This window comes from Dysidea avara, chromosome 5, assembly GCF_963678975.1.
Source record: "Dysidea avara chromosome 5, odDysAvar1.4, whole genome shotgun sequence".
NCBI lineage: Eukaryota > Metazoa > Porifera > Demospongiae > Dictyoceratida > Dysideidae > Dysidea > Dysidea avara.
Genome location: NC_089276.1, coordinates 14,600,236 through 14,626,892, shown reverse-complemented (window position 1 = coordinate 14,626,892; position 26,657 = coordinate 14,600,236). Strand labels below are relative to the sequence as shown.

Genomic DNA, 26,657 nt, shown 5'->3' with positions numbered 1-26,657 from the left:
AAATATTTTGGCAGATCGCAAAGGGGCTATATTCTGCGAACATCACTGAATTGTATGCGTGGAGTTATTAACAGCCGGTGCAGTGGACTAATGCTGTATTCAATAGTGAACTGATTTTTTCTGTTGCACAAATTCAAGGATGTGTCTGACTGCTAGCCTTGAATCAGGCCAAACGCCAAAACTCCAAGATCAACCAAATCTCAATTATAAGCCTAGCTATGCATGTGAAACCATGCCCATAGCCACCAGGCAAATGTGATTTGGACCAAGATGTGTGTGTAATTTCAATGTATCTAGTCAGACTGGAAATGGAACACTCACATTAATTACATACCACCTAAGAATCCTAGGATTTCTTAAGTGTAACATTTCACATGCTTCACTTCAAACAAAACAGGTTAAATTTGTTCATCTATTTTCAAGTGATTCCCAGTCCAGCTGCATGGTCCATGAAATTACAGTGGGATCTTACAGTGTGGGCTGCTCTGTGTTGGATCTACTCTAGAGTTGAGATTTCAAGGTAGACTTCCAATGTACCGACACTGTTGTAGCATATTTAAGTGGAGGACAAATGAATGCAGTAATGCTAGATTATTTAAGTATATAAATTTTTCATAATGAAATTGATATCCCATTTTGATTTGTACCTCCACTTTGCAACATATTCAAGAACAAGAAGTTACCACCCTTATAATCTCCAACCGCTGTCATTAAATAACCAAGATCTCACCAGACCTTGTTTTTTCCATCTACAATTTTTCTTTGGAACAATAATTATCTAAAGGCTCTAATTCATATTTAGTATTTAAATCTGTAATTCACCTTGTTGTGGTTTTACTAATTTTATTCTTCATTTCCTTTGAAGTTGTACAGTATAGGTAAACAAAGATAAATTTTCTCTCCCATCTTATTCTAGGACTGAGAAAAATTTATATGTATACAGGCTCAAAATTGAGAAAATATAAAGCAAGTGAATTAATATTATACAGTCAGTTTGCCTTTGGATATTTAATGTCTCCAACTGTAACAAAAATTCAATGAATCCATGCATGCATTTCATCGCTGGTTGTCTGAACATTCTGCAAGTGATACCTCACTCAATCAACCATATATTCTGTTTATTAGACTGAATAAAGTCATGATCACCTAGACTTTTCCTGTCACCAGTAACTTTCTAGTTAATTTCTCTGTGGATATTACGCTCTGAAACTGAAGAAATTGTTGAGAAATATGCACTCTGGACAGACAATTAACTTAAACTATGATATCTTTGGTGTGTAATTTTATTCATAGGTTGTACTTATTTAGAGTTTTAGTTTTTTAGCTATTTTTAGTAGGTCTAGAACTTTCTCCCTGTAGTACTATATAAACAGATGTGTGCTTGTAAAATTTAGTGCAGTTACTTGAATTATTTTGTGTTGTTTAAACTTTTGAGCCATCCGCTAGCGCTACATGCTAACAGGTTATGGGCCCAGTCCTAGTTGAGTATTAGTTTGAAGTAGAGAGACATTTCCTGGTATTATTTGAACTGTTTTACCTACTTCGTTACTATGGCTGAGTCTAAGATTGCTACTGCTGTTGTTCCATTAAATGGCACCAACTATCCCACCTGGAAGATACAGTGTAAGATGGCTCTGATGAAAGAAGGCTTGTGGAAAATAGTAACTGGAGAAGAAGTTGCACCTACTGGCAATGCTGCAGAACAATCAAAATTTGCTGCAAGAAGAGATAGAGCTCTGGCTAATATTGTTTTGTCTGTGGATACTTCGCTCCTGTATCTCATAAGTGATCCAACTGATCCTGTTGTTATTTGGGGAAAGTTAGCAGGACAATTTGAGAAGAAAACTTGGGCAACAAGACTTGACCTACGCCGCAAATTTCACTCCCTTCAATTGAAGGATGGAGAATCAGCACAGTCACATATAAAAGTTATGACTGAACTGTTTGACTCACTTTCTGTTGCTGGAGAAACTGTTTCAGAGGAGGATCGTGTTGTGTACCTCCTTGCAAGCCTGCCAGAGTCTTACAATGTTTTGGTAACTGCACTCGAAGCAAATTAAGGTGTGCCAAAGTTTGAAGTTGTTACAGAACGTATTCTGCACCAAGAGAGAAAGTCAAAGGATAAACCTCCAACTGCAGATGGTGCATTCGCGTCACAGAAACATTTTAGAAAAAGACCAATGAGATGTAACCATTGTGGGCGACTGGGGCACATCAGAAAGTACTGCCGTGACCTAATTAAAGTAGAGAAGGAGCGTCAGAAGGAGAAAGATGAAAAGAAAAAGACTCACAAAGCAGCTCCAGTATCTGTACATGCCAAAAGTTCAGACAGTGAAAGTTCTGGATTGATTGCAAGCCATGCATTGTCAGCATTAATCCAAAATGAGAAATGTGCCTGGATTGTTGACTCAGGAGCTACATGTCACATGTGTCATGATGAAAAGAGTTTTACAGCCCTCTATCAAATAAAAGAACCAATAGATGTGGTTTTGGGAGATGGACATTCTCTCACAGCTACTGGAAGAGGGAAAGTGGTTTTAGAAGTGACATTACCAAATGGTGAGTCAAAGTCTTGTACATTACATGATGTTCTCTATGTGCCAAAATTTGCATATAATTTAATCAGTGTGACCAAAGCCTCTCAGACAGGCAAAGTGGTAAAGTTTACAAAGTCAGCTTGCTATATACTAGACAGAAACCACAAGATTGTTGCCAAGGCTGCCAAAGTAGGAAGTCTTTACCAACTTGACCACAAACCTAACCATGAAAGAGTCAATGTTGCTAAACAACCTGAAACAAAAGAAGATTTGTGGCACAAACGTTATGGTCACCTTGGTATGAGTAGCCTTCAAAAGTTAGCAAACAAAAATCTTGTTGATGGCTTTGATTTTAATTTGTCTCAAGACCTTACCTTTTGTGAAGCCTGTCCTCAAGGCAAACAGCACTGAAACAAGTTTACCCCCAGTAGCAGAAGGGCAGATCAGTTATTAGAGCTTGTTCACAGTGATGTGTGTGGGAAAATGAATGAGAAATCACTAGGTGGTGCGGAATATTTTCTGACATTTATTGATGATAAGACACGATATGTGTGGGTATATTGTCTACAGCGAAAAGACCAAGTCTTTGAGAAATTTTGTGAATGGCAAGGAATGGTAGAGAGATTCACTGATCAAAAGCTGAAAGCTATACGCACAGACAATGGAGGAGAATTTACCTCCACTGAGTTTGAAGCACACCTACGAGCAGAAGGAGTAAAACATGAGCTTACAATACCGAAAAACCCAGAACAAAATGGTGTGGCTGAACGTATGAACAGAACCCTTGTTGAGACTGTTAGGTCAATGCTGTCTTGTGCCAACTTACTACACAAATTCTGGGGGTGAAGCTCTCTCAATTGCAGCTTATCTGCGTAACCGAAGCCCTACCAAAGCAGTAAAAGGGATGACCCCATATGAGGCCTGGACTGGGGAAAAACCCAAAGTTGATCACTTGAGAACTTTTGGGTGCCAAGCTTTTGTACATGTTCCTAAAGATGAGAGAAAGAAACTAGATTCAAAATCTAGGAAGTGTGTTCTGATGGGTTATGGCACTACTACTAAGGGTTACAGGTTGTATGATCCACTTAAGAAAAAGGTAGTGTTTAGTCGAGATGTTATTTTCAATGAACAGAAATGTGGTCTTGAAGATTCAATTCAACATGAGCCAAAGAAATATGCGTGTCTAGAGTACTCAGACAAGCCAACAGATACTACCACTTCATCTGAACCTCCACTGCTGAGACGTTCTGAGCGTGAAAGAAAACAGACTGAATTGTATGGACAACGATGCAATGTGACAGATTTCAAGGAGCCCAAATCAGTTAGTGAGGCACAAACAAACCATAAGTGGCTTGATGCCATGGAAAATGAAATTGGGTCTCTTCATGACAACAATGTATGGGAACTTGTAGAACTACCAGAAGATCGAAAGGCAGTGGGAAGCAAATGGGTGTTTAAAGTGAAGACAAATGCTGATGGCTCTATTGAGAGATGCAAGGCTCGTCTAGTTGCTCAGGGGTATTCTCAACAAGAAGGGCTCGACTATGATGAAACTTTTAGCCCAGCAGTAAGATCTGAATCTGTTTGTAAGATCTGAATCTGTTCGCTCTGTAATTGCTCTTGCCGCCATGAATAATTTGAGATTGCACCAGATGGATATCACCACTGCATTCCTCCATGGTGATCTACAAGAGGAAGTATATATGAAGCAACCTGAGGGTTTTGTGGCACAAGGTCAAGAAAATCTAGTTTGTCGACTGAAGAAAAGTATTTACGGACTCAAACAATCTCCTCGGTGTTGGAACCAAGCACTTGATGCACAGCTGAAAGAATTCGGTTTCAAACAGAGTTCCAATGATCCCTGTATTTATGTTTCCACAACCAACAGTTTGCTTTTCTTAGCAGTTTATGTTGACGACATTGTTCTGGCTGGAAAATCACAGCAAACAATTGCAAAAGTCAAAGCTGATCTTGGAAAACATTTTCGAGTGAAAGACATGGGAGAACTCCACTATTTTCTTGGAGTAAATGTGAAGCAAAATTTTGAAGCTGGCAAGATTTGGATTGGTCAACCATCCTATGTTCAGAATGTCTTGGAGAAATTTGGACTACAAAACTGTAAACCTGCTGCTACTCCAGTGGCCACAGGAACAAAGCTGTTGAAAGCTACTGAAGATTCAGAACTGTTTGACACTACTTTGTATCAATCTGCCGCGGGTATGTTGCTGTATCTTTCAGGATGGACCAGACCAGACATCACATTTGCTCTCAGTAATGTTGCCAGATTCTGCTCGAAGCCAACCAAAGAACATTGGGTGGCAGTTAAGCGTATTCTGAGGTATCTGAAGGGTACAATCAATTATGGACTAATGTATTCAAATAATGATGAAAATGACGATACAATAATTGGATACTCGGATGCTGATTGGGCTGGTGATGCAAATGATCGAAAATCTACCTCAGGCTACCTGTTTATGGTGAGTGGAGCACCAGTAAGCTGGAAGAGCAAGAAGCAAACTTGTGTTGCTCTGTCTACAGCTGAAGTTGAGTATGTTGCACTAGCTTATGCAACATACTCAACTTAAGGAAATCACTTGGCTAAGAGAACTATTCAAAGATCTCCACAATGAACAAACTAAGCCAACTGTTATTCATGAAGACAATTAAGCAGTCATACGAATAGCAGAGTCACCACAATACCACAGTAAGACCAAGCACATTGATATCAAGTATCACTATGTTCGTGCAAAAGTGGTAGACAGCACTATCAAACTGAGCTATTGTCCAACAAATGAGATGTTAGCTGATATGATGACTAAAGGACTGTCTAAGAACAAGTTAAAATACTTAAGGAAAATGACTGGAGTTATTGAAATGTCTGCCTGTGAGTGAGAAGGAGTGTTGAGAAATATGCACTCTGGACAGACAATTAACTTAAACTATGATATCTTTGGTGTGTAATTTTATTCATAGGTTGTACTTATTTAGAGTTTTAGTTTTTTAGCTATTTTTAGTAGGTCTAGAACTTTCTCCCTGTAGTACTATATAAACAGATGTGTGCTTGTAAAATTTAGTGCAGTTACTTGAATTATTTTGTGTTGTTTAAACTTTTGAGCCATCCACTAGCGCTACATGCTAACAGAAATTGAGTGGTCTTCTAAACTATTTATCTTGTCAAGATCACCAGAAGCAACTGACATCCAATCAGCTACTGTATTGTAGTAACAAAACTTGCCTTGGTCATGCAATAAATGAATTGAAGAGACCTCCTTGATATATCAGGTAATAGAACAATGCACTGCATGAAACAGCTATTAATATTTTATTATTATCCTATTCCATTTCCTGGAAGTTCCACTGATGAATGCAACTTCAGCAATGATAGCGGCTAGACAAGCTGTAAGTTTTGATTCAGAAAGCATTCCATTCTGTAAAATAGACCCCATCCTGGATTCAACTCACTACTCAGGCTAAGATATCTGACATTATGTAGTCCACTACATAGGCGGCGGAAAGGGGGGGGGGGGGGCTAGGGGCTAAAGCCCCCCCTCAGAATGATATCACACCGAAATTATCTTTCTTGGAGTGGGGCTGAAAACGGTGATAAAGATCGAGATACTCTAATAAAGTAGTCAGTGTGTAGCGAGCTATGAAAGGATTTTTATGTAGTTTATCAGCTAGAAATGGTAGTTGGTGAGGTGGAAAGCTCTTGTCAGTTGGTTGCGACCTTTTTTTTTTTTTTTTTTTTTTGGTCTCACCTTACCAAACTATAGAAATAAGTCTGGGTCAGCCCAGCCCCCCCTCATATTAACTACTTCCTCTGCCACTGGTCCACTATTCTGTTAATGAATCATTGATGTTGACACAATATAGCCTCCTTGAGGTATCTGAATGTTTGCTCTTCACACACTGCACAAATTCCTTTAGATTCTATTTAGCCTGACAGAGTTGATTCAGCTTGTCACCATACTTGTTTCCTTTGTAGTGTAGCTACATACTGCCAGATTTATGCCTATTAGAAAGGCTGAGCCCCAGATTGTACATTCTAAAGTCAAAGTAAACAAAAACAACTGCATTATTATTATTATTATTATTATTATTATTATTATATTGTTTAATTAGCAGAGCCCACCTGGGGCATAAGTGCTAATGTACATTAAATTAAAAGTGATTGTATAATAATTGTTTGAAGCTGTCAATAGTTTGTTGGTTGATGATGTCTTGTGGTAGTCCATTCCATTCTGGTATTGTTCTTGGAAAAAATGAGTACTTATAATTGTCTATTGATGTATGATAGTGTAGGAATTTTTGTTCATGATTAGATCTTGTAATAGTGACAGGTGATAATGTTGGTAAGTAGCTGTTAGGTATTTCAGTTAGGTTGTGGATAATCTTGTATAATAGAGTTAATCTTGCACATTTTCTCCTTAATTGGAGTGGTGGCCATTCTAATGATGTTAGCATATCAGTTATACTATCTCGCATATTCCTTCTCCATGGTCGATTCAGGACAAATCTAGCTGCTCTATGTTGTATCATTTCTATTTTATTTAAGTCCTTTAGGTGGTATGGGTCCCAAATTGCAGCAGCATATTCCAGCACAGGTAAGATAAATTGTTTATAGCTTAGTTCTTTAAGTGCACGTGAACAGCTTCTTAAGTTACGTTGTAAAAAACCGATTAGTCTGGTTGCCTTGTTGCATACATGGTTAACTTGTGGTCCCCAAGAAAGATGGTGATCTATTATTATTCCAAGGTAAGAATGCTGTTCAACAACTTTGAGGGGTTTGTTTGACATGTGATAAAGAAATGTTGTTTTATGGTGGTGTTTGGATAACTGAAGAATGCAACACTTGTCAACATTAAATTTCATTTGCCATGTTTTAGCCCAAGTATTTAGTGTATTTAAGTCTTGTTGTAATAGCTGATGATCGTTAGGAGAATTTATTGGTCGATAGATAAGACAGTCATCAGCAAATAACGGATGTATCAAGTAGGGAACTTAATGCATGATTTGTTTTTGCATATTAGCAAAAACAAATCATGCATTAAGTTCCCTACTTGATACATCCGAAGGTAAACAGCAAGAACCCACAATCGATCCTTAAGTTCGTTTTATCTTTCTTGGGGTACGTTTGTTTACCAGCTGGAAGTGCCACCGATAACTTGTACAGCAATGGTAAGCTGCAAGCTTCAATTTGAGAAAGCATTCCGTTCCGTAGTTTAGTCCATCATTCCGTTCCGTTCCGTTCCGTAGAATAGACCCCACCTGTGAAAACATGAAAAAAATTGGTACGCGTAACTACCAACACTGTGAACGTCGTTTCTCGATACTTTTAAATGGGCGATAAGACCGGTTTTCCCAGAGACAATCATATATACAAGTGCTTATACGCATGCATGCGCATTACATTATCAAAATCTGTTAACACTTTGCCACCGTTTTGAAACAAGATGGCTAGCTCGTCTAAACATCGAAATGCTGGTGCACGTGATCAATTGTAGCTGTAATGGATAGAGGCGGCCAGGTGATGTGGACGGGTGATGAGAAACTACTGGACGATCGACAAAAGTGAAAGACCTATGAACAAAGTGTTCGTGAAACAGAGACAGCTTCATTCACACCTCTTGTATTTTTATCGTTTGGCCAATTTAGTTATAGCACATGTACATTGCGATACGCGGTACGGCATGCACGTGTCACAAGAGTAAAAAACACAAAGTCGGCAGGCTAAAACAACGATCTTGCATGTTCGATCTGGCACGTTCAGACAAAGATGCAAATGACAGAAACTACGCGCATATAGAGGAACTCACCTAATATCGGACGGGCTCCAAAATCGGACGCAATTACTCGAACTACAACAGGAATTTTTGAACAACTCATATGTCTTTAGATAGTTCAAGGCTGTGGGACTTTGGGCACCAAGTATCAGCTTTCTCGACTTCTTTGTCTGGTGGCAGCAACCCTGCAAAGTCATTTCCGATTAATACGTATAATCGGAAAAAACAGTCGATTCACGGATACTCACCGTCTACATATCAGACTTGCATTCAATCAACAGTTTTCTACCTTAAAGTAGTAGAGTAACTCATCTACTTTCTAAATATCCCTGGTTTATTAAATCAAATCCTTTTAATCACGAATTACAAATCAAATAAAATGAGACGTCACTGGAGTAATAATCGCACCATAAATTTAAGTATACGGAAACTTGATTAAGTATACGTTGTTTGAGATACGTATACGGGAAATGTTCACCGTATTTATATATATTTTTTAATGTTCACCGTATACTTTTAAAAACACCGTTTACTTCCGTATACTTAAATTCATAGTGCGATTATTACTCCAGTGACGTGTCATTTTATTTGATTTGTAATTCGTGATTAAAAGGATTTGATTTAATAAACCAGGGATATTTAGAAAGTAGATGAGTTACTCTACTACTTTAAGGTAGAAAACTGTTGATTGAATGCAAGTCTGATATGTAGACGGTGAGTGTCCGTGAATCGACTGTTTTTTTCCGATTATACGTATTAATCGGAAATGACTTTGCAGGGTTGCTGCCACCAGACAAAGAAGTCGAGAAAGCTGATACTTGGTGCCCAAAGTCCCACAGCCTTGAACTATCTAAAGACATATGAGTTGTTCAAAAATCCCTGTTGTAGCTCGAGTAATTACGTCCGATTTTGGAGCCTGTCCGATTTTAGGTGAGTTACTCTACTGGACCTAGATATTTGGCTATGCGTGCATCACAAGTATAAAAAGCTACAACATGTGGTACACTGAATAGCTAGCTATATAGCTAATATAGACTTACCAGAAAGCGATCGCCTGGGCCATTAAATGCTATCGAGTTACCAGACGCAATTGGATCACACGTACTCCTCAATTCATAGCCTGAAGCTGTTTTCCTAGACAAACACTGCAACTAGATACACTTATAATCTAGCTAGCCAGCTTACCAGTTTTTCTGAAGCAAACTTTCCGATTCGAAATCATCTATAAAAGCTAACTGCGCCCTGCCAGCAGCTATTTGTGAGCACAAGAATAGCAGCAATAAGTATACACAAATTCATGTAGCTTAAACGTACCAACGAATACGTGGCTTGCTACTGCTATAATAGCAAGACCCAACCACGTTTCTGAAAGGACAATCATGCACAGCAATCTTTCGGAATATGCTTATAGAAATCACAAATCTGAAACTAAAGCTTGCAGGCTATAAATTTCTTTATTTATAGCATTAGCATAGGAATTCTCATGTGGCCAAATCCCTCCCCTTCTCACCACTATGCTTTTGTGAGGCTGCATGGTTTCTGGTCAATAATACCATCATTAGAATACTGCTCAGCCATCTGGGACCCCTATCATCATACTAGTATTGGTAAACTAGAAATGATTCAACACCGCGCTGTTCGTTTCGTTTTAAACAAACCCTGGCACAGATCTAACTAAAACCATGATAGCATCACAGACATGTTATCCAGTCTTGAATGGCCTACACTTCAAAACAGAAGAACAATTGCTAGACTCACCTTCCTATTCAAGATTGTCAGGAACTTAAATACTAGCAATACCTGATCATTGCTTACCGTCACCAACTCCAGTGTCCTCCACCCATGCTCATCATCCTCTCAAGCTAACTCACTTGCAAACAAGAGTTGATGTGTACAAATACTCCTTCCTCCCACAAACAATTATTCAATGGAACTCCCTTCAAATTCCTAACATCGACACAATAGATCTCGATACATTTAAGAACGCTGTAAGTAATATACTATGTGATTGTTATTTATTTATTTATTTATTACTGTGTAGGACTCCATCAAGGAGTATATAACACACAGATACAAAACAAAATCAAAGTAAATTCAGATGATTTAACAAAATGTCCTTAAAACAGTTTATAGATGGCTGATTGACCACATCTTCTGGTAAAGTGTTCCATAATTTAATAGTGGATGGTAAAAAGGAAAATAAGTACAAGTTGATCCTTGCTTGTGGGATTCTGAAACGTTGTGAATGACCTCTGGTAACTGATGACATTGATGTTATTGAGATAGATGGAACTTCCATTTGACAATTGATTATCTTATAAAACATGACTAGTTTGCAAAATGTACGTCGTGATTCTAGAGAGGGCCAATTAAGTGATGTGAGCATGTTAGTAACACTACTTCTCCAGCAGTAATTGTTCATTGTATACCTTGCAGCACTACATTGAATCTTTTCTATGGCACAAATATCAGATTGAAGGTGAGGAGCCCATATAGGTGAAGCATATTCTAGTATGGGTCTGGCCAGGGACTTATAGCAATGAGATCTTACAGAAATTGGACAATGATTGATGTTCCTCCTCAGAAAAGCTAGGGCTGAATTGGCCTTATGACAGATGTTATGAATATGATTTTTCCAAGTAAGATGTTCATCAAATGTTATTCCTAGATATTTTGCCTTGGAGACCTTTTGAATTAGGTGATCAAATAAGTAATAGTTATGTTCAATAATATGATATGGAATTGTAAGATGTACACATTTAGCTGGGTTAAATTCCATTTGCCATCTCCTGGCCCATGCTTGTAAAGTACATAAATCTTGTTGAAGATGTTCAGAGTCATTGGGAAAACGAATGATGTTGTAAATTAAGATATCATCTGCATAAAGTCTAACAGTACACTGGAGATCTTGTGTAATATCATTTATAAATATTAAAAACAATAAGGGTGCCAAAATTGTGTCTTGTGGAACACCGGAAAGTACTGTAGAAGGACAGCTATTTTCTCCATCAATAACAACTGAATGTGTTCTTTCTGTCAGAAAACTTTTGATCCAATCTAGCAAGTGGCCATTTATTCCATAGTGTGATAATTTGTGACAAAGGCTTTCGTGAGGTACCTTATCAAATGCTTTGGAGAAGTCAAGAAACAAAGCATCAATTTGTTCTCCAGATTGTAATGCTCATTAGCGTGTTGCCCCTAGTGGGCTTTGCTAATTAACAATAATAATAATAATAACAGTAGCTACACTACTACAGCACTAGCTACTATACAGCATGATGAAGTTTAAAACAGTGTTAGCTAGCTATTAAATATCAATTATAGCTTTCAGTTTGTTTGAATTTTCATGTGGCCTCGCATGTACCAGGTTAACTAGCTACACAATAGCTAGGGTTTCCAACTCAAAATGAGAAGGTGCTTCCTTTTGTTGTTTCTGGAGATTTCACACAGACTGACCTTTAAGATAAAGCAAACAAGTGCTAGTTTATTATTGGAATGCTTGTAGCATAATGCTTGCAGCATTGGTATCAGCATAATTTTAATGCACCAAAACATCCAAAAAGTGGCCACGTGACCAAAAATACCATAATAGTTACATTGAACAGCCAATTTGAAAAATCACTGTATGTCTAAGGCCCCTATTTGGTGATTGTTAGTTTCCCATCCACCGCCCGCATCCTTCTTAAGCTACCGCATGGTAAGCCATTATTTACTCTGTGCATGCTCAGAAGAACACGTGATACCAAACTGTTACAATTTTTTGTTGACGAACGCTACAATGCGCTATATATCGCCAGGAGAACTGTTGTTTTCTTTAGCGAATTTCTGCAGTGCCAGTTGCAATCATGTTCTATCGACTTCATCAAAGCAGGCTTTCAGTTGACTGTCGAAAAACAGTTGGCGATCACGAAAGTATAATCAGCTGGTGAAGGAAATGTTTGTAGTAAGAAAGAAAGACAATTTGGACAAGGTCTGTACATCCATAGATATTAGAGAGAACTCTAATATCTATGGTACATCAGCGTGTTAATATTATACACTGTAAAAATTAGTAGTGAATTTCACTACTAATTTCTGCCGCAATACTCACTATTTTTGTGTAGTGACGGTCACTACTTTGACTTGACCTTTACTACCATTTTGTATGGTGCACCTTTTGTTTCAAATTTTTCATACATGCTGTGGATCCAAGACAAAAATCGACTCAATTTATACTTCTTGTGAACAAAAATCGGCTCGAATTTTATGCTGTGGCACAAAAATTGACCCGATTTTTATCACACAAAAAATCGACTCGATTTTTATCACACAAAGAATTATTATTTTCAGAAAGTCGGCACGCAGCGATGCAAATCATACTGTTGCACATGCTCTGAGTATTTAATAAAGCGCACTCGTAACAGCATGGTCTGGTTACTGCTGATTGCACGAATCTTTAACAATTGCATGAAGTATGCGTGTATGCGCACATAAAATTTAAAAACATTTTGTTTCATGGAACAGGTTGCTGATGTTGGGGACTAAGATTCCCAACGTACAGAGGTTTTCAGGTTGGTTGTCCGCGCATGTGCAATGAATTCCTGTAGAATTACAGTACGAATTTACAGTTATTCGTTGCCATACGCGGACAACTAACCTGAAAACCTCTGTAAGCAACTTGCACCATATGCCCTATCAATTTTAGGATCCATAGCTGATAGAACAACTGTTAGAAACGGTTTACCTCGAAAGTTTGCTAGGCGCCAACTTCTCCAGCAACTGTCTGTGAATTTGTGGAGGTACAATGCGAAAATGATACTCCGCCAGTATTCGCTTACTGTTGAGGACGAATTTCCTGACTTTGACATTAGTTAAGTACATAGGTAGTAATAAGTATATAGTTAGGTAATAAGTAATAGTATGGTGTTTCAGCATGTACGTGTGTTATGGTCAGGCAATGGTTAACAAAAAAAATTTTTTTAAAGATTCATGCAATCAGCAGTAGACTTTTTTTGTCTTTGCAACAATGTTTGTAAAGCGATTTCATGTATGCGTACGTGATAGTGAGTGAACAGGGCAAATATGGCGTCTGATACAACTACCAGTTGTTGAATTATGTGATGTAATTGTAGTGCTATAATAAGAATAAGTTGGTCGCACGTGAGTTCACCTCGTGTCAAGTGGTGATAACGACGGCAAGGGTTGTGACGGGTGAAGTCGACAATAAGGAACCAGACAAATCGCTTACATGGTCCTTCGAGCCGGACACGCACTGGTGTACAACGGCAAGACAGTCAGTAGCAGAAATCTTTAACCACAAATGCAGACACCTTGGTACCAGGTTATAAATGGTACCCGACCAGGCTAGTGCATTGCGTCAATTATTGTGTATTTCTCTGCTGTTTTTCTTTAGGCGATCCGATTCAGTTTGGTGGACACCAATTAGAATTTATTGTAATTGACACCCGTCGATACTTCGACTAAGAGTTGCAACATTTTTCAATTGTTAGCGACGATGGAAACCCTTGCACGAATCAAGAAAGTGAGAGCTGGACATCGTTCGTCAGCCTCAAGACTGATGAATCAGCTGGAAGAAGCAAGTGCCGTCACTGGAGGACCAGCACTCGAGAAGCTGCATCAGTGGAAACTTTCATTGAATGAAAAGTTAGTTAAACTTCGCACCCTTAATGACGAAGTGTTGGCATCAATCGAGGATGATGCGATAGAGGAAGAGATAGAACAAGCAGATGTGTTCTCTGAAAGATTAAAACAGTCAATATGTCACGTAGAGCAGCTTATTTCAACACATCGAAATACACCTCCCACACACGGCAGTTCGCCAACAACTACCGCATCAACAACTACAACTACCATGGCAACAACTACCACAACCAGCACAGGTGCTGCTTCAGAACTAAGGCCAGAACATAGAGTGACACCAGCTACAGATGCTGGTAGCAGAGTCAAGTTACCTAAGCTAGTGCCGAAGACCTTTAACGGTGACCTCACTAAGTGGGAAGCATTCTGGAGCACATTTGAGTCATCCATACATCTTAACCCATCATTGTCTGCAGTAGATAAATTCACGTACCTAAACTCATTGCTTGAAGGTTCTGCAATGAGAGCGATAGCGGGCTTACAACTCTCTACTTCTAATTACACCGAGGCAATTGACATTCTTAAGAAGCGATTTGGTAATAAACAGTTGATTATTGCTCGCCATATGGACACATTAGTAGAACTAGCATCAGTTCCATCTGCAACCAACACTAAGGCTCTTCGCTGCTTTTATGATCACGTAGAATTTCAGGTACGAAGCCTCAAATCACTCAGTGTTCCTTTGTCTTCATATGGACATTTGTTGTCATCCTTATTTATGAACAAGTTGCCTGAAGACCTTAAGTTAATTGTCAGCAGAGAAATTGGAGATGCTGAATGGACTGTAGACCAATTAATGACTATAGTAGAGAATGAAATCAGTGCTCGGGAGAGAGCCTTTTCTACTATTGGAGGTTCACAAGGGTCTGTGATATCCACTACAGCAACCTTTATTGCAGGTGATGGCCAACCCAAGTGTTGTTATTGTAGACAGGGACACTCTTCATCGTCTTGCACTGTTATAACAGACATCACCCAGAGGAAAAGTATTTTAAAGCGAACAGGGCGTTGTTTTGTCTGTCTAAGAAGGCATCACCTCAGCAAGAATTGTAGATCCTCCGCCAAGTGTGCGCATTGCAGTGGACGGCATCACTCCAGTATTTGTAAGAACAGTTGTACAGTCTCTAGAGGACAACCACGCTCAGACTCCCAGAACCATTCTGCTGCAGAACACAATGCAACAATAACGCCACAGTTACCGCAATCCAGTTTACCAACACTGCAGCCTCCAACATTCAATTTACAAGCTCCACAGCCACTGCCACCAGGGCAGCAGGACATACCAACTACCACCCAGTTGTATTGCGTCAACACAGAAGTCCCAGTTTTGTTGCAAACTGCCAAGGCGTATGTACACAAATTAGATGAACCTAATCGTGGAATGACCATTAGACTGATGCTGGATGGGGGGAGTCAGCGGTCCTACATAACACAGAGAGTGAGGGATGCACTGGGGTTGTTACCAGATCGTGTTGAACAGGTTCAGATCAAAACGTTTGGCTCAGATACCACAACAATGCAGACAGTGGAGATGGTGAGAGTTGGTATACCTCTTAAGAATGGTACCACTGTTAAATTGATGTTGTCTACAGTTCCACTTATCTGCGAGCCACTATCTTGTCAACCGATTGCATATACCAAGGAGAAGTACAGACATCTCAGTGACCTTAATTTAGCAGACTTTTCTAGAGTTGGCGATGACCTGCAAGTAGATGCCTTGATTGGCTCCGACCACTATTGGCAGCTGGTAACAGGACAAGTGATCCGTGGGCAGAGTGGTCCAACCGCCATTGATACTCATTTAGGATGGGTGCTATCTGGTCCAGTCTGTAGTGATGCTAACTTGCATAACCTGAACCCTACTCACTCGCTCCTTGTTCAAATCTCTGATGTACAGTCCATGGACCAGTTGCTTAAGAACTTCTGGGAATTGGAGTCACTGGGTATACATTCCGTCGAACCTTCAGTCTATGACACTTTCAAACAGTTCATTAAGTTTGATGATGGCAGATATGAAGTAAGTCTCCCATTGCGCTCAGATCAGATACGGCTTCCCAGTAACTTTCTGCTAGCTAAGAGGCGACTTGAAGGACTGCTTAAGAGGCTCCGTCATCACCCCGAAGTACTACAGGAATACAATGCCATCATCCAACAACAGTTAAATCTGGGTATTGTGGAGAAGGTCAGTGATGAGGGCTGTAAGGACACTGATGTAAATAGAATCCACTATCTTCCTCATCACGCAGTCATTCGTACAGACAAACAAACAACCAAACTAAGAATAGTGTACGATGCTTCTGCTCAGGACAAAGGCCTATCTCTGAATGACTGCCTATTCTCAGGGCCAAAGTTTGACCAAAACATCTTAGATATTCTCTTCAGATTCCGCACTTACAAGGTAGCCCTTATAGCTGATGTGGAAAAAGCTTTCCTGGTGATATCTGTTGCCAAGGAGGATCGTGATTCCCTAAGATTTCTGTGGATAGATGATGTTGCCAAGCCACAACCAGAGATCCAGGCGATGAGATTCACTAGAGTTGTTTTTGGAGTATCAGCAAGTCCCTTTCTACTCAACGCTACCATTAGCTACCATCTTGAGAAGTATCGTGATGACCACCCAGATCTAGTGAACACCTTGAAGCAATCCATTTACGTTGATGATGTTACATAATTATGGTGCTGATGACAATGATGATGCTTATAACCTGTATAGTACATCCAAGAAGCTGTTTGCTGATGGAGGATTTAATCTACGTAAATTTGTTACCAATTTGTCCCACTTGCGTCAGAGAATAGCTGCAGAGCAGAAGTTGCCAACTGAGGTGGAGTTGTATGGTTGCATTATGGAAGAAGATGCAACATACACAAGCAATCTTCTGACAGCAAGCATACCTGGAGGACATAAGGTTCTGGGCGTAAGTTGGGACCCAGTACGTGATGTGATATAAGGGATATAGCCAATTCTTTGCACAATTTAGAGCCAACAAAGCGAACTATTGTTGGCTTTGCTTCCCGATTTTATGACCCTCTGGGTTTTTTAGCCCCAGCAATAATGATGTTAAAGATGTTCTTTTAGGAGCTGTGCAAGGTTAAGCTGGATTGGGACGAGCAATTATCTAGAGAAATGTTGACTAAATGGAAAGGCTTGCTCTCCAGATTTCAAGGTACTGTTATCACGCTTCCTAGATGTTATTTTCAATTCATAGACAAACAGTCACCAAGCATCCTGTATGGTTTTTGTGATGCCTCCGCTGCTGCGTATGCCGCAGTTGTGTACCTCTGCGTTGGCTCACAGTCTGCTTATTTTGTAGCATCCAAGACGTGTGTAGCGCCACTCAGCCAACAGACTATTCCCCGATTGGAGTTGCTATGTTGTCTCCTACTTGCCAAACTTATGTGTCATGTGTTTGAAGCACTTAATACAGTGATTGATGTGAAGATAGGCTCATGCTTTACAGACTCCAAGGTAGCTCTCTTTTGGATACAAGGTGAAGGCAAACAGTGGAAGCAGTTTGTTCATAACAGAGTCACAGCAATCAGACAGTTAGTGCCAGTACAACACTGGGCACATTGTGCCGGGAAAGACAACCCAGCCGACTTGCCTTCCCGTGGTGTTTCGACCAAGGACTTGGAGAAGAGCTTGTGTGGAGACATGGTCCAGATTGGCTACTCAAGTTTTTACTTGCTGACTGTTCTGATGAGGGATCCATGCCAGAAGACTGCATCTCAGAAATGAAGGTGAACAACCCCAGCAGTCATACTTTATTGATAGCAACAAAGAATCCTGGTATCGGGAAACTGATTAACTGTGCACACTACAGCAAATTACAGAAGCTGTTAAGGGTGACTGCACTTGTGCAGAAGTTTGCAGCAAGGTTCAAGATGGTTGGTGATGTTGCCTTGGTTGACTGGACGATCACTGCTTCAGACCTAGAAAGAGCAGAACTGGATTGGATTACAGATTCCCAAAACCAACTGACCAGTGAAACCAATTTTGAACTATGGAAACACCAATTGGACTTATTTGTTGACAAACACAATATTTGGATATGTGGTGGCAGACTGAAGAAGGCTAACATACTGCATGGACAAAAGTATCCGATTTTGCTCCTCAAACACCATCCATTGACTACCTTGATTGTGCAATATGCACATGAGCGAACCTTGCACAGCGGTGTCAAAGATACTTTAACAGAAGTCCGGTCTAAGTACTGGCTTGTCAAGGGAAGGCAGTACATTCATAAGATCATCTATCAATGTGTCGTATGTCGTAAGCTAGAAGGCCAGCACTACAGAGCAGCACCTCCTCCGCCATTGCCAGAATCCCGCGTGAAGGAAGCACCTCCATTTGCATATTGTGGAGTTGACTTTGCTGGACCTCTCTACATTAAGGTGGAAGATAGATCAGAGAGCAGCAAGGTGTGGATTGCTCTGTATACATGTTGTGTTACCCGTGCTGTGCACCTTGAGTTAGTCCCTGATATGACCACACAGACATTTCTGAGGTCTTTGAAGCGATTCACAGCTAGAAGGGGGATTCCGCTTCAAGTTATTTCGGACAATGCCAAAACCTTTGTTTCTGCTGCACTAACCCTTGATAAGATGTTAAGCGACCCAGAGGTGCAGCAGTATATGGCAGGCTTGAAAGTCCAGTGGAGATTTAATTTAGAAAAAGCACCATGGCAAGGCGGCTTTTTTGAACGAATGGTCCAATCGATGAAACGATGTCTAAGAAAGACCATTGGCAAGTCGCAACTATCACTTGATGAGTTGACAATTGTGCTAGTTCAAGTTGAGGCCATTCTTAATTCAAGGCCAATATCTTATGTATCTAGTGAGGATCTTGAAGAGCCATTGACACCTAGTCATTTGTTGAGTGGTCGTCGATTACTGTGTCTACCAGATGGTACAGATGTAAACCGAGTTGATGAGGACTTTGACATAACCTTTCAAGATCTCAGGGATAGAGCACAGAACCTTACCAAAGCACTGAATCAGTTTTGGAGTAGATGGCATGAAGAATATCTTCTTCAGCTTAGAGAATGATACTCTACCACTGATGAGGTTGGCGTACTACGATCACCTATACCTGGCGAAGTGGTTGTGATACATGATGAGGATCGTCCACGTACACAATGGAGACTGGGCAGAGTCAGTGAAGTACTGAAGAGTTCTGATGATCAGATAAGGGGTGTAGTACTGCAGGTCAACACTAATGGTCGACTGTCGACACTGAGAAGACCTGTTACATGCCTTCATCCGCTTGAGATTGCTCCGCAGATGTGTTCAGAGGATCAGATGCCTATTAAGATGGCTCATCAAGAGAATACAGACGTATCAGTATCCCAAGACAGATGTAAAAAACCTGTCAGAGTAGCAGCTCAGAGAGCCAGACAACAAGTACTGAAGTGGATGACTGACTCTAGTTAACCTGGTATTATGTTAACATATGTGTACATGTAACATATGTTATGTTGTAATTAGGACCACTTATGTACCTTCTAAGTTGACCATGGGTCAATTTGGGGGGAGTGTGATGTAATTGTAGTGCTATAATAAGAATAAGTTGGTCGCATGTGAGTTCACCTCGTGTCAAGTGGTGATAACGACGGCAAGGGTTGTGACGGGTGAAGTCGACAATAAGGAACCAGACAAATCGCTTACAAATTAGGCCACTCCAAATAAATTCTCTGTTTCCCGTCCTGGACTCAAGCATATTTGCATGCGGGCAGGCGGTCCATTTCCATTATTTCATTATAAGGTTGGCAGCTTTTCAAGCCATTATTTGCCTGGCACAACCCTAAAAAAACTGCATAAAAGCATGCTTACGCTTGTTCCTTCCTTTTCAAGTTGCAAAATAGCACAAACGTGAAGTTTGTGCCGACTTGGTAGCACTGCTGACAGGTGAGCTGACATGATTTCAAGTGAGCCTGACAGTATGCAACAATAACCGGAAAATAATGGAAGAATACGGAATGATGGAATATTTAGAGCTGACAGTAACTAGATGCAGACAGTGGACGGGAAACAGAGAATTTATTTGGAGTGGCCTTATCGTTGTTACAGGACCCACGTATTTTCGCTTTCCATTAGGCAAGACATTACTTCTTACTCCAAGGACGGTTTTGGACAAACCAAGGATCAGAGATTTGGATTGGACTTCATGGCAACGTCTATACGAGATTCTACCTCTCGTATGGTGTGTATTAATTAGAGTAGAGATGGAATATCTACCCCCAAACAACCTAGGAAGACTACTAAACGAAAACAACTGGTTCACAACATCCCTCCTTCAAAGGTTGCTGAAAAGAAAACGAAAAGTCAGTATTCCCAAGAACAGAAAGAGATATACCTAGTTTGTGAATGCGCCATGTTGGATTCTGACGAGAATACTGAGGGTCATGATGCAGTCTTTTGTGAAGGAGACTACCAGGGGTGGATACACAGAACATGTGCTACTTTGACACGTCCTGCTTTTGAGAACCTAAGTGAGTCAACTCCTTATTTGTGTTCCTATTGTACATTTACTAAACAATATAAGGAAATCTTTTTTGAACTGAAGGAAACTGTAAAGAAACTAACTAGTAAAATAACAGAACTAGAAGGAGCACAAGAACCATCACTAATCCCACAGAATGAAACCCTCCCATCTGTTGCTACAAAATGTCAGGCATTGAACATACTAAGCAGTCATCAATCAGTTCTACCAGAAAGAAAATTGAATGTTGTTGTGTATTGCCTAGAAGAAAACCCCTCGAACACCATCAGACAGGACAGATTACAGCTAGATGTCAAAAGTGTTATTTCCGCCTTCTCAGAACTAGAAAACCCAATGAATGAAAATTCTATCAAAGATTGTTATCGCCTAGGCAAATACAATACTCAGGCTAGCCATCCCAGACCTGTACTTGTGAAGTTCTTAAGGTACTGTACATAGATGCCTCAAATATTCTCTCCAACAACAATAAGCTTTCCAACCAGTTTTCATGAAACCTGACCTTACCCCTGAAGAAAGAGCCATGGAAACTCTATCATTAAAATAAAGAAGAGCTTTAATAGAAAAGGGAGTTGCTAGACAATTTATTAAAATCAGAAATCAAAGCTTATTTGTATTCAACAAGCTACATGCCAAAATACAGAATCAACAATTACATCTTACAAGTACTGATCATACATCATTACAAAACACTAAACCTTCTCAAATTGACTATCTATCAATATAGATTCTAAGATACAAAGTGATTCACCATTGTCTATTCCTTCTCCTGATACGATTGATTCACATATTTCAGTTAGTTTTGATACTCAAGATTATAAATGTGTCTCTGATGCTACAAATACTTACAGAAAGCTAAAAATACTAAGTCTTAATTGTTGTAGCTTAAGAAGCAATCTCAAGAAAGCAGCTCTTTTGGCCCTGATCAATGAATATGACCCTGATATAATTTGCAGTTATGAATCTCATTTAGATGAATCTTACCTGTCTGCAGAAATTTTTCCTAAAAACTATAATCTAATCCAAAACAGCCAAGCTGTAAAAAAAGTGTGCGGCCCTCAAAAAGGCTATGGTGAAAAAAGATATGAAATCCAAGGTGGCGGCCAAGAAATGGCTGTAATGGTAGGTTAATGGTAAAAATTTTAATAACGACAAGTCAGGTGAATTTTTGTGCCGCTTGGACTTGGCACAAAATTCACCTGAATTGTCATTATTAAAACTTTTACCATTAACCTACCATCACAGCCATTTCTTGGCCGCCACCTTGGATTTCACATCTAGGTAACTTCTTCTAGCTGATCTCTCTACAGGGTGATTTGTTTGTAGCTGAATGATCTACAAGGTAACTTCTTCTAGCTGATCTCTCTACAGGGTGGTTTGTTTGTAGCTGAATTCTGTACAGGTAATTTGTTTGCAGCTGAGCTCTTTACAGAATGGTTTCTTTGTAGCTGAACTCTCTAAAAGGTAACTTCTTCTAACTGATCTTTCTACAGGGTAATTTGTTTGTGGCTGAATTTTCTACAGGGTGATTTCTTTGCAGCTGAACTCTCTACATGGTGGTTTCTTTGTAGATGAACTATCTACAAGGTAATTTCTTCTAGCTGACCTCTCTACAGGGTGATTTGTTTGTAGCTGAATTCTGTACAGGTGATTTGTTTGCAGCTGAGCTCTTTACAGAATTATTTCTTTGTAGCTGAACTCTCTACAAGGTAACTTTTCTAGCTGATGTCTCTACTAGGTCACTAGTTTGTAGCTGAACTCTCTACATGGTGGTTTCTTTGTAACTGAACTTTCTACAAGGTGACTTCTTCTAGCTGATCTTTCTACAGGGTGATTTGTTTGTAGCTGAACTCTATACAGGTGATTTGTTTGAAGCTGAACTCTCTAAATGATGGTTTCTTTGTAGCTTAACTCTCTACAAGTTAACTTCTTCTAGCTGATCTCTCTACAGGGTGATTTGTTTGTAGCTGAACTATCTACAAGATAACTTCTTCTAGCTGATCTCTCTACATGGTAATTTGTTTGTTGCTGAATTCTATATAGGTGATTTGTTTGCAGCGGCGATCTTAAAGAATGGTTTCTTTGTAGCTGAACTCTCTACAAGGTAACTTCTTCTAGCTGATGTCTCTACAAGGTCACTAGTTTGTAACTGAGCTCTCTACATGGTGGTTTCTTTGTAGCTGAACTCTCTACAAGGTGACCTCTTCTAACTGATCTTTCTACAGGGTGATTTGTTTGAAGCTGAACTCTCTACAAGGTAACTTCTTCTAGCTGATCTCTCTACAGGGAGATTTGTTTGTAGCTGAACTCTCTACATGATCCTTTTGTAGTTCATGATCCTTTAGTAGTTCATGTTCCTTTTGTATTTGTTTGTGTGTAATTGTACATGTGAATGTATGTTCTGTGTTGGGGATCACCTTGTACAGGCAGTATTGCCTTTTGTGATACCCATCTTTGGAAAAACTGATAATAATAATAAATATGATGGTTTTTTTGTAGCTGAACTCTCTACAAGGTAACTTCTTCTAGCTAATCTCTCTACAGGGAGATTTGTTTGTAGCTGAACTCTCTACATGATGGTTTCTTTGTAGCTGAACTCTCTGCAAGGTAACTTCTTCTATTGATCTCTCCACAGGGCGATTTGTTTATAGTTGAACTCTCTACATGGTGGTTTCTTTGTAGCTGAACTCTACAAGGTGATTTCTTCTAGCTGAACTATCCCTTTCCATAGTTGCATGAACTCCCTACAAGGTAACTTCTTCTAGCTGATCTCTATACAGGTTTCTTGTTTCTAGCTCATCTCTTGAATTCTCTTCAGGGTGACTGCTCTATATAGGATGACTGCTCTATTAGAGTATCTCGATCTCGCACTTGCTGCACCAAGTTGGATTTCGTGTTATAACTCCGTGGCTTTAAGTCTGATTCTTCTACACCATTGATGAGCCTTTCTAAGATGATTACTCCATCTGTACAACGATTTTCAAAGCATTAACCCAAGCGGTTTATCTGGTAGGCGTGGCAAGCAGTCGTTTTTTTTATTAGCTAATCTCGATTGCATAATTGTTACACACTGTTGGTTTTTTTGTTGTATCTTCCTGTTTTTTAGCTCACTTTCTTTCAAACCACAAAAGGTTTGAGGTTCAATAGTTAACCTATTCACCCACCGATTTTCAGCTTCTTCCCATACGCGGTTTACCCTGTAGGCGTGACAACATATTGGTGTTAATTTTCGTGAATAATCGCTCATAACTCTTTGCCTGTTTATTGTATTCCAGCCAAAGTTGGTACTGAGATGCGCCTTTATATCCATCTTCTGTGTGCCAAATTTCAAGGCAAGTGGATGTGGCGTTCGCGTTTTAGAGCAGTTTTTGTAAGTGTGCGACAAGAAAAAAACGAAGAAACTGAGCCAATTTTTGAAGTCGCATATCTCGGGAACGCGTGAAGCGATTTCGCTCAAATTTGGAATGTGGAGTGCTGCAGTTGGAGGGCATGTCCACAGCAAAAATCGTCTTGTTTTATCAAGGAAGCACAGAGCTACGGAGGTACAAAATTGCGTTTTCTTTCTTCCTGTCAATATACTCACGGGTGATACGCGCCGGCTTCTTGGGCCGCACGACACACTACCGTGTGTCTTGATGTATTTAGAAAAGATCGCACTGAAGGAACCGGAGGAGTTTTCCTATGTGTGCAGAAAGGTTTTTCTGTAGCTGAAGATCCTACACTTAGTGATGATGTAGAATTGGTCTGGGTTAAAATCATTTTGTCCAATATGAAACAGTTATAGTTGGGTTCATTTTACCGTCCTCCAGATCACAGAGCTTATCCCATGCTAGAACTCCAGACATCACTAAATAAATTATTGATCAGTGTTCCAGCTCACCCAATATCGATATCATACTACTTGGTGACTTCATTTTTCCTAGCATTGTCTGGTCAGATGGTCAAGGTCAAGTTTGTCCTAGCCCTAATTATGGTACTGAAGTAAATAACTTATTCCTGGACATAGTAAGTGATACTGGACTAGAACAATATGTTGACTCACCTACTCGCCTAGGTAAAACTTTAGACTTGGTGCTTTCTACTAATTCTAATATCCATGATCTAGAAGTGGTACCAGACATGTCAGATCATGATGCCGTAGTATTCAGTTTTTCAATAAACCATGTACCTGATCAACAGCCCCTCATAAGGCCTTTTTGTATCATAAAGCTGATGTGGAAGGAATAAAAGCAGATTTATTAAATTTTCAGAACAGTTTTCTGCAACAGGACTCAATGTTGAAGTAATGTGGAATGACTTTAAAGAAGCTGTGTATATTACTACCTCTAAACATGTCCCTCAAAGAACTATACGATCAAATAGTGGTTTGCCATGGATTAATAAAGAGTTGAAAAAGGACATGAAAGTTCGTAAGCTTCTATATGATATTGCTAAAAGAAGCAATAGTGAGGGAGACTGGAGTACTTACCGCAGAATCAAAAACCAAATTAATAACAAACTCAAAGAAGCTCATAACAACTATTGTAGCAGACTATTTGATGACTCCTTTGGTGGTAGCAAGAGACAGTTTTGGAAATATATTAAGGCTAAGCGTAAAGATGATGTTGGATAGTTGTTGATGGAAAGCCATGTACTGATGCCAAAAGTAAAGCTGAAGCCTTGAACAGTTATTTTAAGTCAGTGTTTATGAAGAAGATACAGAGAATTTACTTAATCTGGCAGATCCAAGCTCTGAAGTCCTATTCCCAAATATATCTGACATTACATTTTCAGTGGAAGGCATACGTCAATTATTGTCTAACCTTGATACAAATGAAGCCAGTGGTCCGGATGAAATTCCATCATTCATCCTTAAACAGTTTGCTGTAGAAATTTCTCCTATCTTACAAGTCATTTTTACAAAATCACTATCTTCAGGCTTACTACCATCAGATTGGAAAAAGCAAACATTTGTCCAGTCTTTAAGAAAGGTAGGCGTGATGAAGCAAGTAATTATAGACCGATATCTCTTACTTCTATATGCTCAAAAACAATGGAACACATCATTTTTCACAACATAATGATCCACCTTAATGCCAATGACATCCTAACAGAAAATCAACATGGCTTCAGAGCTGGTCATTCTTGTGCTACCCAACTCATTACCCTAACAGAAGATATTCTACATGCTCTACTGAGACCATCAGAAACAAGTTGACATCATATTGCTTGATTTTGCTAAAGCTATTGACACAGTTCCACACCAGTAATTACTTACAAAATTACAATACTATGGCATTAGAAACAATACATTTAACTGGATCAAAACATGGTTAACTGATCAGACACAGTGTGTACTTCTTAATGGCAAATCCTCAACCCCAGTAACAGTTACATCAGGGGTACCACAAGGAACAGTACTTGGTCCTCTGATGTTCTTCTTGTATATTAATGACATTACCAGAAGTATTTCATCCCCACTACGGCTGTTTGCTGAGGACTGCATGTTATATAGAGTACTTGATTCCCAGAATGATGCTTCCATCCTTCAGCAAGATCTTGACAGACTATCAGAATGGGTACACATATGGAAACTTAGGTTTAATGTATCCAATTGTGTTGTAATACCAGATCTCAGTCACCTATTATTCACAACTATGAACTGGACAACCATACCTTAACAATTACTGATAGACATACATACCTCGGAGTACTCTTGGACAAACATTTATCTTGGTCACCTCATGTATCCAAAATAACAGGAGAAGCATCCAGAACATTAAACTTTCTTAAGAGAAACCTAAGCAATTGTTCTACACAAGTGAAAGCAGCAGCATATTTAACAATGGTATGACCACAACTGGAATATGCTTCAGTAGTATGGGACCCTATTTATAACAGTGATGTACATAAACTTGAAAATATTCAAAGAAGAGCAGCAAGATGAGTATTGAAAGATTACAGTAGATACAGTTCAGTTACTTCCATGCTCCAACATTTCTCCTGGCCTGAACTTAAAACTTGACGCAAGATATCCAGACTGCAGACATTTTACAAAGCACTTCACAACCAAATTCCCTTATCTATTCCATCCAATTATCTTCCAATGACCAGAGAAACCAGGCAATATCATCAGTACCATTTCATACTCCCTACAACATCTACTACAGCTTACCAAAACAGTTTTTTCTCCAGAACAGCTCAAGACTGGAACTCGTTGCCACA

General features: G+C 39.5%; 1 protein-coding gene across 1 annotated transcript; it reads left to right on the top strand.

Annotated features, from left to right (window-relative positions):
* The first annotated feature begins 13,814 nt into the window (after positions 1 to 13,814).
* On the top strand, positions 13,815 to 25,065 carry LOC136255030 (uncharacterized). Its single transcript, XM_066047751.1, has 11 exons — positions 13,815 to 16,597; positions 16,671 to 16,872; positions 17,034 to 17,121; positions 17,164 to 17,423; positions 17,483 to 18,962; positions 19,056 to 19,365; positions 19,442 to 19,495; positions 20,051 to 20,123; positions 20,172 to 20,881; positions 24,377 to 24,507; positions 24,722 to 25,065. The coding sequence occupies exons 1-11, from the start codon at positions 13,815 to 13,817 to the stop codon at positions 25,063 to 25,065; spliced, it is 6,435 nt and encodes a 2,144-aa protein (XP_065903823.1).
* Positions 25,066 to 26,657: the final 1,592 nt, after the last annotated feature.

Bases quoted from the DNA above. Each gene is read 5' to 3' on its own strand.
- LOC136255030 (XM_066047751.1), top strand. From the start codon at position 13,815: ATGGAAACCCTTGCACGAATCAAGAAAGTGAGAGCTGGACATCGTTCG. The intron at 16,598-16,670 runs GCAATCCATTTA...TAACCTGTATAG, and splicing joins GATCTAGTGAACACCTTGAA to TACATCCAAGAAGCTGTTTG. The intron at 19,366-19,441 runs GTGGATGACTGA...TGTTGTAATTAG, and splicing joins GCCAGACAACAAGTACTGAA to GACCACTTATGTACCTTCTA.